The sequence below is a fragment of the Poecilia reticulata genome, chromosome 1 (assembly GCF_904066995.2).
Source record: "Poecilia reticulata chromosome 1, P_reticulata-male-v2, whole genome shotgun sequence".
Lineage (NCBI taxonomy): Eukaryota > Metazoa > Chordata > Actinopteri > Cyprinodontiformes > Poeciliidae > Poecilia > Poecilia reticulata.
The window spans coordinates 8,170,476-8,185,414 of NC_088830.1; the positions used below are offsets into that span (position 1 = coordinate 8,170,476).

General features: G+C 39.5%; 2 protein-coding genes and 1 pseudogene across 4 annotated transcripts in view; 2 read left to right on the top strand and 1 right to left on the bottom strand.

Annotated features, from left to right (window-relative positions):
* Positions 1–6,273: 6,273 nt before the first annotated feature.
* Positions 6,274–7,625, bottom strand: LOC103473222 (transcription factor IIIA pseudogene; annotated as a pseudogene).
* yju2b (YJU2 splicing factor homolog B) lies at positions 6,589–11,760 on the top strand. Of its 2 annotated transcripts, none has more exons than XM_008423522.3 (10): positions 6,589–6,695; positions 8,335–8,366; positions 8,684–8,737; positions 8,817–8,899; positions 9,308–9,363; positions 9,460–9,520; positions 9,620–9,762; positions 9,865–10,037; positions 10,586–10,724; positions 11,021–11,760. In XM_008423522.3, the coding sequence occupies exons 2-10, from the start codon at positions 8,364–8,366 to the stop codon at positions 11,485–11,487; spliced, it is 1,179 nt and encodes a 392-aa protein (XP_008421744.2). In that variant the 5' UTR covers positions 6,589–6,695; positions 8,335–8,363; the 3' UTR covers positions 11,488–11,760. The 2 variants fall into 2 exon arrangements, with proteins under 2 accessions (XP_008421744.2, XP_008421656.2); XM_008423434.3 differs by lacking the exon at positions 6,589–6,695 and adding an exon at positions 7,679–7,784.
* Positions 11,761–12,556: 796 nt separating this feature from the next.
* Positions 12,557–14,939, top strand: part of LOC103462501 (venom factor) — a 28,387-nt gene continuing 26,004 nt past the window's right edge. Inside the window, exons 1-8 of one of the 2 annotated variants that reach the window (XM_081604476.1) lie at positions 12,557–12,715; positions 12,797–12,811; positions 12,903–12,938; positions 13,271–13,309; positions 13,964–14,153; positions 14,347–14,512; positions 14,637–14,707; positions 14,782–14,873. In XM_081604476.1, coding sequence (XP_081460602.1) covers positions 12,621–12,715; positions 12,797–12,811; positions 12,903–12,938; positions 13,271–13,309; positions 13,964–14,153; positions 14,347–14,512; positions 14,637–14,707; positions 14,782–14,873 — 704 coding nt within the window. In that variant the 5' untranslated portion in view covers positions 12,557–12,620. The remainder of the gene's footprint in view (positions 12,716–12,796; positions 12,812–12,902; positions 12,939–13,270; positions 13,310–13,963; positions 14,154–14,346; positions 14,513–14,636; positions 14,708–14,781; positions 14,874–14,939) is intronic. The other variant, XM_081604500.1, reaches the window with a different exon arrangement.

Here is a 14,939-nt window from a genome sequence, read left to right on the forward strand (position 1 = left end):
ATAGGAAACGTGAAAACAAAAACACGTTTGCTAAAAGCCCCGCTGAGTTATTGTGGAATTACCTGTGGTAAAGTCTGCTTTTTGTCTCTAATCCCAGTCTACATGCTAAATCCAGGGGTCAGAAGAAAGGACATCAAAAAGGTCGAGCAGCAAAAAAAGGAGAAAAAAGGAGGAGAATCAGAGTTTTATAATTAGAACACGGCCTGGTGCAGGAGGAATTCCTCAATGGGTGATAAATTGAGGGATTTCACCAGCAATGTGTGGCTGACATGTAGAATATGCATTATGCAACGATTACAGGGCCCAAACGGGCAGCGAGTGGAATTCAGAGATTGAAAAAAAAAAGCACTTCGGAGCCCCGTCTAAACTACGAGGGCGCAGGGCAAACACCTCAGCTCCTTATTTGGCAAACCAAATCATTCAGGTAGAGAAGAAAGACTGGCTGATTTATTTTTTATTGTTGTTTAATTCACTGATGACTCAGAAAATATATTTTGCTGATTACATGCTCACCGTGACACCAAACCGGAACATTTAGACCATCAATACTTGTACAATTCCTTGGATTATTCCACACACTTTAATTTTTAAGGGCGTTTTTATGAGATACACCACCATGATTGGGAAGTAGACTTTATTTTTGATCTCTTTTAACAAATATAAATATAAAATGCAGGGTATATTTTTCGTTTAATCAGTCAAGTCTTTTTTACACAAAGTAACAAATATGTTAAAATATGCAATAAACAGACAATTCAAACATTTTATTGCCTAGAATACAATAACATAGCATTTCTTTATTAGTAAATTAGTGAATCTGAACCAAGGGAAGCTAAAACACCAGAGTTTTGGTTATAACATATTTACAGACAAAGATGTTTTTAATCTTAAATTGCAAAATGTATATTTTTTGTACAGCTTTGGCTCATTACGGCTCTGACTGTTTTTTTTTTTTTTTCTTTCAGAAAATTGCCCTTTTTTCTGAGTCTAATTAATTGTTTCATGCCAAAGTTAGGAGAGCTGCTGCTTCCTATCAACATCGGAGGATTTATAAGACAAAAAAGTTGCTCATTTTAGAGTTAAAAAAAACATTATTCCAAATGATTCAAAATCAGGAGCGGATGTCCCTGCAACTTCACCTAATGGTCAGAGAAGCTGCAACACACACAAGAGTTTCCAGTTAGGCTGAACATGCTGTGCTTCCCTTAGTAAATGTTCAGAAAAATACTGCACATCCACGGCCTGTTAGAGGGGAAAGCAGGAGAAGAGCTGCTTTCTCTGAAAAAAAAAAAAAAGGCAACTTGGCTTAGTCGGATCTGAACGCAGACGTTTGGAGCAACGTTCCTCAGACGGAGGAAACCTGAAATAAAGACGTTTTAGTCACAGCATCACATTTCTGTGAAAACCATGCACATATTGACACAACCCCACACAAACGGCAAAATGTGGAATGGATAGAATCAAAAATAAAATGAGTTAATTTAAAAAATAATGGTAAAATACAAAATATTCAAAATTTATTACAGTGCAGGAACTGTATTTAATGTTGTATTTTTAAGCGCATAATTCCTGGCTTCTGTTAGAATTTTTTAGACAAACGCAGCATGTCCAATAAAGCTCTTACCATATTTATGACTTTTAAACAGGCTCATCGATTATAACTCCGCTGATGTGATTTACTAAGGAACTATCCGTAAATCCTAAAATAGAACTAGCTACCAAAATTTACTGCAAGGAATTTTAGTACTTCTTTTCAGGATGATAGTTTTGAGCTTGCACATGATAAATGAGTTGATAAAAATGAAACAGGTGTGCAAACAAGTAGAAGATTACTCAAACTCTACAATAAAATTTCTCTTTAATTTCTTCTCACCTCATCCAAAGTCACACATTAGCTCAAGTAGACAATATATCCAAAAGTAGGAACTGGATCTGAGTTTGGAGGTGAAGTTTTGATATTTGGAACATTACACTTCTGATCAAAATGCTAAGACCAGATGAAAAATGGTCTCAACGTCGGCCACATTGTTTTTAAGAAGCTGCAATCGGAAGCCAGCTTCAGCGGCCGCTTCGTCCATGAGGGTCAATCAGCACCTGTGTCCATGAGAGCCGCTAACTGAAAACACACATTCTGTCTGAGCGTCCTCACAAAAAATAATAAAGTCAGGAGTAACAGCATTGTTTTCTAATAAAGCTGCTGAGCTTCAGATGGTTGTAGGTCGCCATCTTTGTTGAGGCCAGTAGAGTGTAATGCTAACCAATAAATACGTAGAAGTTGGGGGGAGGGGAAGCAAGTTATTGCAAGCAACCAACTGAAATAGGCTGTTCAGCTGGTCAAAAGAGCATTTAAAACCCAGATCTTAGCAAAAATTTGTATTTGGAGTCATTGTCTGTAATGTTTCTATATGATGATGAGCTCCGAGCTCCACCCTGATCTAGTGGACTTTTTCCTGCAATGGGACAGTGGAGCTTCAAGTTGTGTTGTCAGGCAAAGCCCGCCTGACAAAGGATTTTTAACGTAGAAATAACACCTCTCTTTTGTTCCCCTCATCTAAATCCATTTGAGAACATTTGGGGTTACATTTGGGGTTGGATGGCGAGAGAAGTTTACAAAAATGGACACCTGTTCCAGATAGTGGACACCTGTTCCAGACAGTGGACGCCCTCCATGAAGCCATTTTCACCAATCAGAGCAACATTCACAGTGGTAGAATAATGAGACGTAGCTGGAGCTGTTTGAATTGTCTGGTGCTAAAAGTAGTTTGGATGTTGTTTGACAGAGTGGGACTATCGTAGAATAGTTTGTAATAATAATTCCAAGCAAAAAGAGATCATACAGTGGGGCAAAAAAGTATTTAGTCAGCCACCAATTGTGCAAGTTCTCCCACTTAAAAAGATGAGAGAGGCCTGTAATTTTCATCATAGATGTACACCTGGTGGATGTTTTTTTATTTGGTGTACACTTCTGGTTTGAGCTCTTCAGAGTTGATCAATTAATCTGCGATCTGGAAACGTATATTAAACTTGCATTAAACAAATGTAGTCTGCGCAGTTGTGAGCAATTGTTGCTGCTTTTTCTTTCACTAAAAATGGAAAATAAAGACAAAGTGGCAGAGGACCAGACATATTCACATTCCCAGGGATACAGAAGAATTAAGGCAGAGTGACAGATAAGAAGACAAAGGGAAGCCAGAGGAGGTGATGGGAGAAATACAGTGGAGATAAGAAATCCCTCTGGATTATAGTCTGAGGGACTGGTCTGGAATTCAGCATAGTCAGAAAAGAGGAATGGGAAGAATGTAGCAAGACTTTCCGGAACTGTCGGAAAGAGAGAAAAGGCTGAAATAGTTGACAGTATTTCGCAGGTTATCAATTACCGACATACTGTCGGCACATCAGCATACGCTAGAGGTGTTATGCACTTACAGTAGCATGAGAACAAATGCTAAATAAAACAATAAAAAATCTTGTTCTCTTTTCATGTATATTCATATACATACAAAGACTGACCTCAACTTTTATTTACATAAGGCATCAGCGTTGTCAAAGACAAAAGTTATGAAAATCAGATGTTTTAGGGGAATATTCTTATACTTTGCATCGACTGGCGAAGTAGAGTTCAAGCATTTTCTAATAAGTTAATTATTTTATCTCTTATGTTTTGAAGCTCTAACTGGTTCAGTACCATTAAATGCCAACATATACACACAGAAACTCCCCCACAACCAAAGGAACAGTTGTCCCAGATGTTTAACCCATTTTAGCACCAACTTCATAACATGGAAAACATGCAAAAAGAATATTAAACACGTAAAAAATGTGAATGTATGTTGCTGATGTGTCACTTTCTTAAGACAAATCCTCTGCTCTAAACAGTTTTTGCTTAATTTCTCTACTTCACAGACTTAGAAAAGATTTATATATTTTTTCTCATTGACAATTTATGTTATATGAAACTGTATTCATTGTCATATGTTCAATGTATGTGTAACTAATTTAATGCTAAGTAGTTAGCATTTAGATAAATATGTACACTACAGGGTATTTTTATAAACCCGTTGTGGTCAATTTGTGATTTGCTTCATCAAAACCAAACCTTACCATGTTTGTGCTTAGAGGTGAAAGAAAATGGATCTAAGGGATAATAATGATAATAAAACTAAAGAATAAACTTAGCATGCTACAAAAAGCCAAATATGTTAGAGAATCAAAAATAAGTATGAAACACTCAATATCTAAAAACTACCTCTAGTTTGTCTGTTTTACTGTAAGCGGTCACTTTGTGACTGGTGTTTGTGAGAAACGTCTATATCTGATGCGCCTACTGTAGGTGTCATGACTTCAGCGGCCATGTTGAAAAGGTATGCCAGCATTTGGCATGGAGGATGACACAACACCAATTAAAAGGGGTGTGCTGTACATTCCTGACTTGAGCTGGTCCGACAGTCAGCCCATATAGGGGCCGTCTGAGCCGAAAGGGGGCAGGAATGTGGGGAAGCAGTATTTCCAGTAAGTGGAAATATTCGCGGAGGACTTAGCCTTGGAATCTCAAACTTGCACGGAGCGACTCCTGTTTACGCTGTAAATCAGCTGGTCAGAGCCGAGACGCTCCACCGTTTGTCACGAAGGCATAAGAGGAGGAATGTGCAGGTTTGTGCTCCAGCTTTTGCCGAGGATCGGGTGATAGTTCAGGGATAAGATCACACTCCAGTTGAAGAGAGCGCCGCCAGATGGAGGTCACGGAGTAGTGTCACGTTGGCTGTAGATGTCTGCTGCTTGCGTAATGATCTCGGATATTCTAGATGAGAGTTTTACTGCACTATAGGTGGAGGAGTTATATTTTTCCACATCTCTTGTTGCTTTTCTATCATTGTGGGTTTTCATTCTAGGAATAGCTAAAAAACAGAAGTGCAGCAAAAGTAAAGGAGATGGATTAGCAGCTCTTGGCAACAACTGATGTAATCATCCAGGTCATACTTCTGTGGAATATCGTCTCCACTGCCTGAAAATTGAGCTGTTAGCATGTGTCATGTAAAAACTGTCTCACTACAACAGTCTTCAGTCAGAGGCCTACTCAGATATGTGGCGAGACTGACTGCTACCGTAAATCAATCCTGTCGCACAGAGATAGCTCGATTAGTGAATTAGCTTTTAGCAGCTCATTTTGCTTCCAGAATGGAGTGAAGATCCGAATGCCAAAAACAGCCCCATTTACCTTGAAACTACAAATTCAGCTGGTGTTCATCCTGTTGTTGCTTATTTCTATAAATACAAGTACATAGTATAAATATTTTACATTACTCTGGTGGCAAAAGAAAAAATAGTTGCCTTTTGGTTTTAGATAAATGCAGTTAGATATGCTTATTCTTTTTTGAGTAATTGTGTAACTATATTATCATTTCAACTAAAGGTTGTCACACTGTGAGAATCTCCAGTCAGCTCAATGTCAACAGAAACAGAATTAGGTTTAAAAACACTTAAATAGTAAATGATCATCAGAATCAGAAGAGATGATTGCATTATGCCCCAACAAAGAATGATATACATAATTTTTTCAACCCCATAGCATTTTTAGATTTGCATCTAATGGAGATCATGACTGCTGCAAGTCTGATTTTGTATTAAGGTTGCTTATGAAGTGTTAATGTTCTGCTGCTCTTGGGTTATTGTGGAGTTAGACTCCAGTTGTCTCGCCCGGAACGTTAGCTGGAGATGGGCACCAGCAACACTCCCGACCCCACTGAGGGACAAGGGTGTCAAGAAAATGGATGGATGGATGGTCTCCAGTTGTCTGTACAACCACAGGAAGCAATGAAAATCATAATTTTCATGTCCACAATGTGACGTTATTGATCGTAGTCTATGACTTATGCTCAATTTTTCTATTTTAAATACTGAGAGCCTGATTTATAGCTTTAGAAATTGCTAACGTTTACTGCAGCACCTTAGCTGTTATTAGTGTTACTAAGGCAGCAAAAACATTGTTTATAATATAAACAATGTTTATATTATAAACAATGCAACCATTATGAAATCTCATTAGGAAGAGTAAAAACAAAACATATATAGTTTAGGTTTAGTTTCTTCACTAGAGTGGAGATTCTTGGACATTTTTGGTAATTTTCAAGTTCAGCTTATTGGCTAGAATAGTCAGAATATATAAATTTGATGTATTTATGAGAATGCAAAACAAAACAAAAAAAAAAGTGGCTCTTGCTACCAAAAGGTAAGCTTACATTAAAGAACCTGAAGAAAGAAACATACAAGCCAGAATTTAATCAACTGCTTTTAATTCTTTTCAGAGAGAGAAAGGATACGGAAGTAGAAAGACATTAGTATCCCACAGTAGAGGACGGAATGAGGTCCAGCCTCATTTTCATCTGAACACCTGGTGGATACAGAGAGCATGCTACGTATGAGATATTAAACTGTGTCAAATCTTTCATATCTTCTCACAAAGACAGTTCATCATGAACTTAACCCCCCCAAACTCTCCTGTTAGGCGCCTTTTGTTCTTACAGTGCTGATATGAATACTGTCACTGAACCCTACACTGATAAAGGAGGGTTCAGTACGTTTGTGAGTCCATGAGTGTCCACGGTAGGCTCACACAACAAAGTCGTGTCCTGCAACAGGGACACCAACGCAACGGAACCGGGCTGCTCCGTTTTCTCCTGGCAGAGCCCAAGCTCCAGGTCAGGCTGTTTTTCACACACCACCCTCTTCGCTTCTCTGTAGCCGCTCAGTCTGGACGCGATAGACCTCTTTGGTCTGCTCTTCTTCGGCTTCCTGCCCTCCGGGTCGTGGACCACACTGTGACGCTGGAGGCTTTGCTTCATGGTGAAAGCCCTCCCGCAGCCGTCACGAGTGCAGACGAAGGGGCGCAGGTTCTCGTGGAAGGAGCCGACGTGGCTCTGCAGGTTGAACATGGTGGTGTAGGAGCGGTCACAGCCCTCCCTGGGGCACTTGTAGACGACCCGGGTGTCGGCGTGGACGCGCTGGTGCTGCTGGAGGAACCAGGAGTCCCTGAACACTTTGTTGCAGTGTTCGCACGTTAGAACAACCCGGTGCTGCTCCTTCCTGTGCTTCAGTAAGTCCGTCCAGGTCTTCCCTGAGAACGGACAGCCCTCCTCCGTGCAGGGGTAACCTCTGTGGACCTTCTGGTGCCGCTTCAGCTTGCTGGGGTTGGAGAATCGCATATGGCAGCCCTCGTGGGCGCACTGGTAGGGTGGCAGTTGCGTGTGCTGCTCACACATATGGGCCCTCAACTGCTTGTTCTTCTTGAACTCCTGGCCGCAGCCCTGGACCGTGCAGGCGTATTTCTTCTGCTCGTGAGCGTGCGCGCGGCTGACGTGTCTGCTCCGGTTGGTGGTCGTGGTGAAAGCCTCCGCGCAGTCCTCCACGGAGCAGCGGAAGGGCTTCTCCCCGCTGTGGATGAGTTCATGCCGGGCACGGTGGTAAGGCGTGCAGAAGGACTTTCCGCAGCCCTCGTGTTGACACGAGTGTGGACGAAGTCCGGTGTGTTTACACAAGTGGGCGTCCAGTTTCCACTGTCTGTTGTAAGCAGCCGAGCAGTCCGGAAAAGAGCAGAAGAAGCGCTTGTGCGGCTCTGTTTTGGTTTCCATTTTCAAGTAATAGAAGGCGCCGGGGCTAGATACACGTTTCGCTGTCGGAAGGCGATATTTCCGGCAAAATTTGACGTAACATCCGTCCTAGCACGGAAATTACGTAGGACTCTGACGTTTGTTGTGTTTTCTTTTAGCTGTGTTGCTAAAACACAACTTGTAAGTATATTTTAATGTCTCAGGTGTACAATTACTCTCAGTATGAGTTTACTTAAAAATCAAAACCTACTTAGTGATGCGCTTAAGTTATTCTATGTTTATCTGACCTTTATATTTGCGTGCAAATAATACGCACGTTACAAAAGCAGCTAACTGCTGCTAACGTTGGCTTACTTTTACCTGGTTCTTAGATATTAATTGATTTATTGCGCTGGAAGTTATGCAGGTCTGGCGTTAGAGAGTGTGTGTGAACCCGCATGTCAGGGCTGCCTAGGCGTTACAGATTGAGAGTCTTTAGTGGTGGTATTACAAGCAGATATTTTAGCAAAAAGGCATAGTTAAAAAGAAAAATCTGTAAAATATAACACCATTAATATGGATCTAGATTTATATGAAACGGGTTGTAGTGTTAATACCATGACCTAGGAAATGCTTCACGGTTACAGGCTGAAAAGCCAAATAAAGCCTCAATTTAATTTAAAAGCCTATTTATAAGCTGAGCATGACGTTTTGTTGTTTGTAACGCAATTTACCTATTTTATGTTTAAAGGAACAAAGTGCTGATCTCCAGCTGTCACTATGGTAAGATGAATTGTTTATAATCCGCTTGTATCTGTATTGATCCATTTAACAAATTCTGTTAAAAACAAAACCCACTTCGAAGAAAACATTTAATCTTAATGGAAATGCTGAACTTGACATTGTTTTTTTCTTCTATGTCTATAAAGTTCACCATGTGTTAAAGTCTGTACTTAATCTGCTATCTCCTAAATTTTTGAGTCTTTAAATAACGAGATAAGATGCTGTCCTCTTCATTTTTTAATTTTCTTTTTTTTAGAGCTTTGTCTGTTTCAGTATGAAATTTGCTCTCCTTTATTGACCCGCTTGTTCCCTGACAGGGTGAAAGAAAAGGAACCAACAAATACTACCCTCCGGACTTCGATCCAGCCAAGGTGAACGTCTGACCTGCCAGTTGTTGTCCAGACGTTTTAGTGCTCTACACTTACCTCTTTTGCCATTCTTTGCTTTTAGCATGGCTCCCTCAACGGCTACCATAAAACTCACGCCCTGCGGGAGAGGGCGAGGAAACTGTCCCAGGGCATCCTCATTATCAGGTCAGTACAACACCAAAAAAGGGAATTGATGTGGCAGTATTATCTTTTTTTTTTCTTTTTCTTTTTTTAATTTTCAGGACTTGTATGGTCAAGATCGAGATTACTTTATAGAGCCCCGTAGGAAAATTATTTTGCCCAAGCAGCACAAAAACAAAACACCTAAAATAAAAATAGAGTAAAAGTAATTACTAGAAAGTTCTAGATGTGCAATATACCACAAAGAGTTTAGTACAATCAGCCAGATCATTAGTTACCAACAGCTGTAGTAGTGTACTCTTGACCCAGCCATGACGAGTGAAGGGAGATTTACACTACGAGGATTTTCGCAAATCAGAAGATGTTTTAATTAATATATGTAACATTCAACCAGATTGTTTGATTTTTACCTGACTGTTTTTGTCTGTCAAGGTTTGAAATGCCCTACAACATCTGGTGTGATGGCTGCAAGAATCACATTGGCATGGGTAAGCTGAAGCTGAAGTGGAAAAATGAAAGCACAGTTATTCAATCAAGCGAAGCGTCTTTTTGTTTTTATAACCCAAACGATGTGTTTTGCAAAGGCGTGCGTTACAATGCCGAGAAGAAGAAAGTGGGGAACTACTACACCACGCCAATCTATAGGTAAAAAAAAAGCACCAGGCATAATTTATAAAGTTTATTTTGACAAAAAAATATGTTTTTTAAGTAATAAAACAAGCTTCTTTCTGTTCTCACATGTAGGTTTAGGATGAAGTGTCATCTGTGCATCAACTACATCGAGATGCAGACGGATCCTGCGACTTGCGACTACGTGATTGTGAGCGGAGCGAGCAGGAAGGAGGAGCGCTGGGACATGGCTGAAAACGAGCAGATCCTCACCACAGGTAGAAGATTTGTCTTCACCAATAGTTTTGCTTCCATTGACGCCTTTGCGTGTGTGTTTTGCCCAGTTGTGATTGGATCATTCTTATGTCCTCTCGGAGCAGAGCGGGAAGAGAAGGAAAAGCTGGAGACGGACGCCATGTACAAACTGGATCACGGCGGGAAAGACAAAGAGAAGCTTACAAAGGCTCTGCCGTCACTGTCTGAAATCCAGGACTATCAGGCAGGCTGGAAGGACGACTTTCAGCTTAACAGCTCCCTCCGCAGGAAGTTCAGAGTAAGACATTAGCTCTTTTACCTTCTCCTTAAACTAAATGCAAAAGATGTTAAGGATGAAAAAATATTTCTTGTACATATAACAGCAATGTAGATCTACATCTCTTTACCTATAAGTCCTATAGTCAGTATTCATTTCTGATTCACATTTCCATAACGCTCGGCTGATTTAGTCTGCAGAAATAAATTTTGTTTCATAAAAGATTCAGAATGTTATTTCTTTCCTGTCGTAAATCTATATGACATTTAAAATAAAGTTAATAAGTGAAGTTTTTGTTTTTCTTGAAGTCATGACATTTAACCAAATTATTTATTCATTCGGTAAGCAATCATAAGGTAAACTTTGGTAAAGTCATTTTTTTAAGTGTTGCCTTTCAAACTTTCATATAGCAATTTTGCTTTTTCCCTCCCTTGTATCAATAATTGGCACAAGAACTCTGGAATTATTATGAAGCTAAATTTTACTTCCCATAAGTGTCCACTACAGATGTGTTTTTTTTTAGATGTGTTCCATTTTAAAATAAAATTTTTCTTTATTTGATGATTCAGGTAGAGAAGAAAGTTCTAGCCGAGCAGGAGGAGAAAGATAACGCTGTGAAGATGAGGGCAAACTTATCCATACCGCTGCTGCCTGAGAAAGAGGAGGACAAAAAACTGGCAGGACTACTAACGTACCAAACACCCGACTGTAAGTACCACGTACAGAGATATGCTCTCACTCTTTAAATAATTCACAGATATGTTTATAATTTATTATATCTTCAGTTTAAAACTTAAATTACCTGCTTGCCTAAATTCATTTTATGTCAACATTATAAACATCCTCATACATGTTGTACATCCAAAACTAGAACTTATTATCCACCAAATAATTCTGATACAGTTTTATAACTATATATAAAGCTTTTTGTTTCATGTGTATAAAAAAAATGGATGTAATCTAATGAGTAAAATGTTACTTTTCATTTTTATTTTTTTTTAAAGCTTATGAGGACAAACGGCACAGCAAGCGGAAAGAGATTGCCTCTCGTTCGTGGTTCAATACCTCCTCTCCAGCGGGGGGCGCTGCAGGCAGCCTGCTCCATAAGCTAAGCCTGCAGGGGAAAGAAGCAGCTGTGGCCAAAGCCCTGGGTTCCTCCCAGAGCCCGTTAATTCGCAGACGCTCCAACGGATCTGGGGCTAAAGCCGAACAGTGTGCCACCAGAACCCAGGGAACGTCTCAGCAGGAAGAACTGCTAACGCAGACAGAAAAAGCTCAAAGTGTAGGATCTCCACTAGGACTAGAGAAAAATCACACTAATTCCAATGAGCTGGTTGCCAAAATTGTAAAGGAAACATATCAAAGACTTATTGATACAGTGGACTGTGGGAAGGAGAAAGAAGAAAATAAAAGTACTGGAGGAATCACGTCACTGGTTGCCGACTACAGTGACTCAGATTCTGACTCTTGACTTCGATGTCGACTAATAACCTAAATGCTGCTTTTTCTGATTCCAGAAAAAATTTAAATGCTTATAAGAATTGAGTCAATCTGTTGTAGCATGTTGCAAAAGCAATACTAGTGTTTTGAGGTACAGTATGCTCTGGAATTATACTTTACATTTTTTTTTTGTCATCTGCTTAATGCATTTGTTATCAAATCAAAATGGATCTGTGATTGTTTTACATGTAATATCTGTCTGACAACAATTAAAATATTGTTCACTTTGGTTTCTCTCCTTGAAGTGCCGGCCCGTGTCATCTCTTTTTAAAACTGGCAATTTGCTTCACCATTTTATTTTTTGTTTAGGTCTATTAAAGTTTAAAATGACAATTTTCATTGTGAAACTGAACTTTGCTGTATTTTTCCAGCCAACAGACAAGTTTTTTCCATGATAGTTATGTTTCCTAGCAATTTTAATAAAGTTTAGATGAGCTGTGGATAAAATATGGAGTTGTCAGCTGTTTAAACAGTAATAAATGAGATATGTAATCTGATTAACTAAATTACGTGTAGGTGTTCAGAGGGGAATAGCAGAGCTAAATTTGACTTCAAGGCTGTAAAATATCTTCAAAATCTGAAGTTGTTTTTTTATCTCAGCACAATAACAATACATGTTGCCTTTTAATATAACCCCCACCCTCCTGCCCCCACAGTTAAATACGTTTTCTAAAAAACAAAAACAACATCCTGTTTGTAGTGGCAGAGTCATTTAGAACAGTAAAATAAAGAGTGTTTGTGTGTTTTTCTTCTTCTTTTCTGGTAACATGTGGGACTCTTTCATTTTCAGCCTGTCCTGGGACTCATAAACCAACAGTAAGAGTTGTGTTTAAACATGATGAAGATGTTTGAGTACGAGTCATTTGCATTTCCCTTGTTTTGTTTCGGAAACCACTGGATGTGTCGATAGAGAAACTAATCCGTTAAAATAAGTATTTTGTAATCTCTGAAATTTCTCTTTTCCACAGTGGACCTCTGACCCTTTGGCCAAGCTCAAAGGCTGCCCCTGGTTTGTTTTTCTGTTTGTTCACAATCGATCGGACACCCATGACCGCAACATCTCCATGACTGTATACTTGATCCCAGTCCACAGAAATCTCTGAGATGGTCAACATGTTTCCGTGGAGGCTGCAAAACATTTTATTTCTCCTTCTGTTCTGCAATTCTGATGGACAGATTTTTGGCGGCAACAGAAGACGGTGAGATTTGTATTCTATAGGAATTTCTGCTGTTCATATAATCAAAATTTGAATAGCTAACCAAAATTTTGTGTGTTGCAGCCTCTGGCCTAGCAGGTACAGTGTGTTTGAAGACATTAAGCTGTGTGAGTGGTTGCAACATTAACATCTACAAGCGTCAGGTAATATTTCTGATCTTTTTCTCCAGACCTATGACATTTGATAGTTACTTGGAGCTCCATGAGTAAGTAATCAAAGGTGGTATTATTGTAACACAAGATCTGTAATATCTGTACCAATAATTATTACAATAAATATATCAAAAACACTATGAAGCGATAAGGCTATGTTTGCAATATCGGATTAATATTCATGTTTGACCAGCCTCTTCCAGTTAAAAAGAGTTGCTTAATGCTTCAAAGTATTACAGGGTAGAACATATTGTTTGATGTAATAAAAACTAAACAAATTAATGTTTTTCAGACCACATTTGTACAGTACAACGTGTTCATCCCCCTCTCCCCATCATTCATTTGTGTCATGCCCGAAATGATTCTTTGTCCCATTTATTTGCAGTGTACCAAATGCAAAGAAAACCATCGATTCTTCACCAAGGTACTGTTACCTTAGAGTAAACAACCCAACAAATAAATAAACTTGTAACGCTAACACGATTCTGAGTCTCTTGTTTCTAATTCACACATTCTAATGTTTTGACATAATGCGAAAAATCTTTACAACAATTCTGGTAATCAGACGCAGTTGTAGTACGGTTAATTTTAATATCTTAGAATCTCATCAAAAAGTTGATATATTTCCGTAATAAAAAATAGGGCTGGAATATTCATTGCAAATAGAGTAATGGACTATATTTCCAAAAAGTACTGGTGAGTTGTTTTCCCCCAGAAACCTACCAGCGGTCCACCGTGTTTTTGTTGTTAAAAAATGTTAAAAGTTACAAAAAATCGAAGGTGCACGAGAAGGTATCATAATTTGGAAATTTGGGCAGAACGTGCGCATCCTCACGTGCCCCAACTACAACGCTAGCTTAATCCATATTTACTGTTACTGGTGTAAAAAAAACAAAACATATTTAGAACAAGCAAACGACGCTTAGCCTGAGAATTTCTAGGGCACTATATTCGTGTTTGTGTTGAAAAACCTCATAAAAATGTTAATTTCATTTTTCATCAGTGGCACTTGTTGCCTGGCCGTCATTAAGCCGACGCGCTAATGTACCTGTCTAATGTTGCGGTGTTTTCCCCGAAGGTTCACTCTGGTGGCTCCCGACATCCTGAGGACCGACACCGAGGAAAACATCTACTTACAGGCAGACGGCTTGCCCACTCCGCTCATTGCCTCCATCGTCATCCAGGACTTCACCAAAAGCGTTATGCTCCTCCAGGAGACGGCCATACTCAATCAGGAAAATGGCTTCCATGTTCTCAAGAGCATAGAGGTGAAATATGTTGCAGTGTCCCTATGGTACACAGGATCTAACTAAATAAATACTGGCTCACATTGTTTTCCTTTAGCCACGTTTTGAAAGTTGTCAGCATAGTTTCTCTATAATGCCAAGCAAAATCAATGTAACACAATTTAAAACAGTTTCCACAAACAGTTACCAATTGTAAACCTTCTGGTTGTTGCAGCTTTCATCCGCGCTCTTGAATCGTGAGGAGAAAAAGAACAAGTTTGTTTATCTGCAAGTGAACTTTGGGAGTCATCACTCCATGGAGCGAGTGCTGATGGTGTCCTTTCATTCTGGCTACATCTTCGTCCAAACCGACAAACCCATCTACAAACCCGGAGACACCGGTGAGAACAGAACACATAAAAAAAAACAAATTCAAGAAACAGTCGAAGCATATTTGCAAGTGTGTAAGATGTTAGGTTGTGTGTGTACTAGAAACTAAATCTTTTATTTGCTCTCTTTTACCAGTTCGTTTCCGAGCTTTCGTGTCTTCTCTGTTCTTTAAGGCCTTGGACAGCTCCATCACTATAGACATTCAGGTAACGCCTTGTCAAACTTATCAACCATGAGATCCTACAGTCATTTAACACAAATATTGAACGTTGTGTGTTAGAATCCAGACGGGGTGGTGGTCAGTCAGATCTCCAGGACCCGACCCACTCAGGGCATCTACGCCGATTCCTTCCCTCTGTCTGACATCGTCAAGTAAGATGAGCGAGTTTGTTTGGCTTGCCTGCTCTACTCTGTTAAGGTCAATGTTCAGATTAAAAG

Bases quoted from the DNA above. Each gene is read 5' to 3' on its own strand.
- yju2b (XM_008423522.3), top strand. The intron at 8,738-8,816 runs GTGAACGTCTGA...CTTTGCTTTTAG, and splicing joins CGGACTTCGATCCAGCCAAG to CATGGCTCCCTCAACGGCTA. The intron at 10,038-10,585 runs GTAAGACATTAG...TTGATGATTCAG, and splicing joins CCCTCCGCAGGAAGTTCAGA to GTAGAGAAGAAAGTTCTAGC.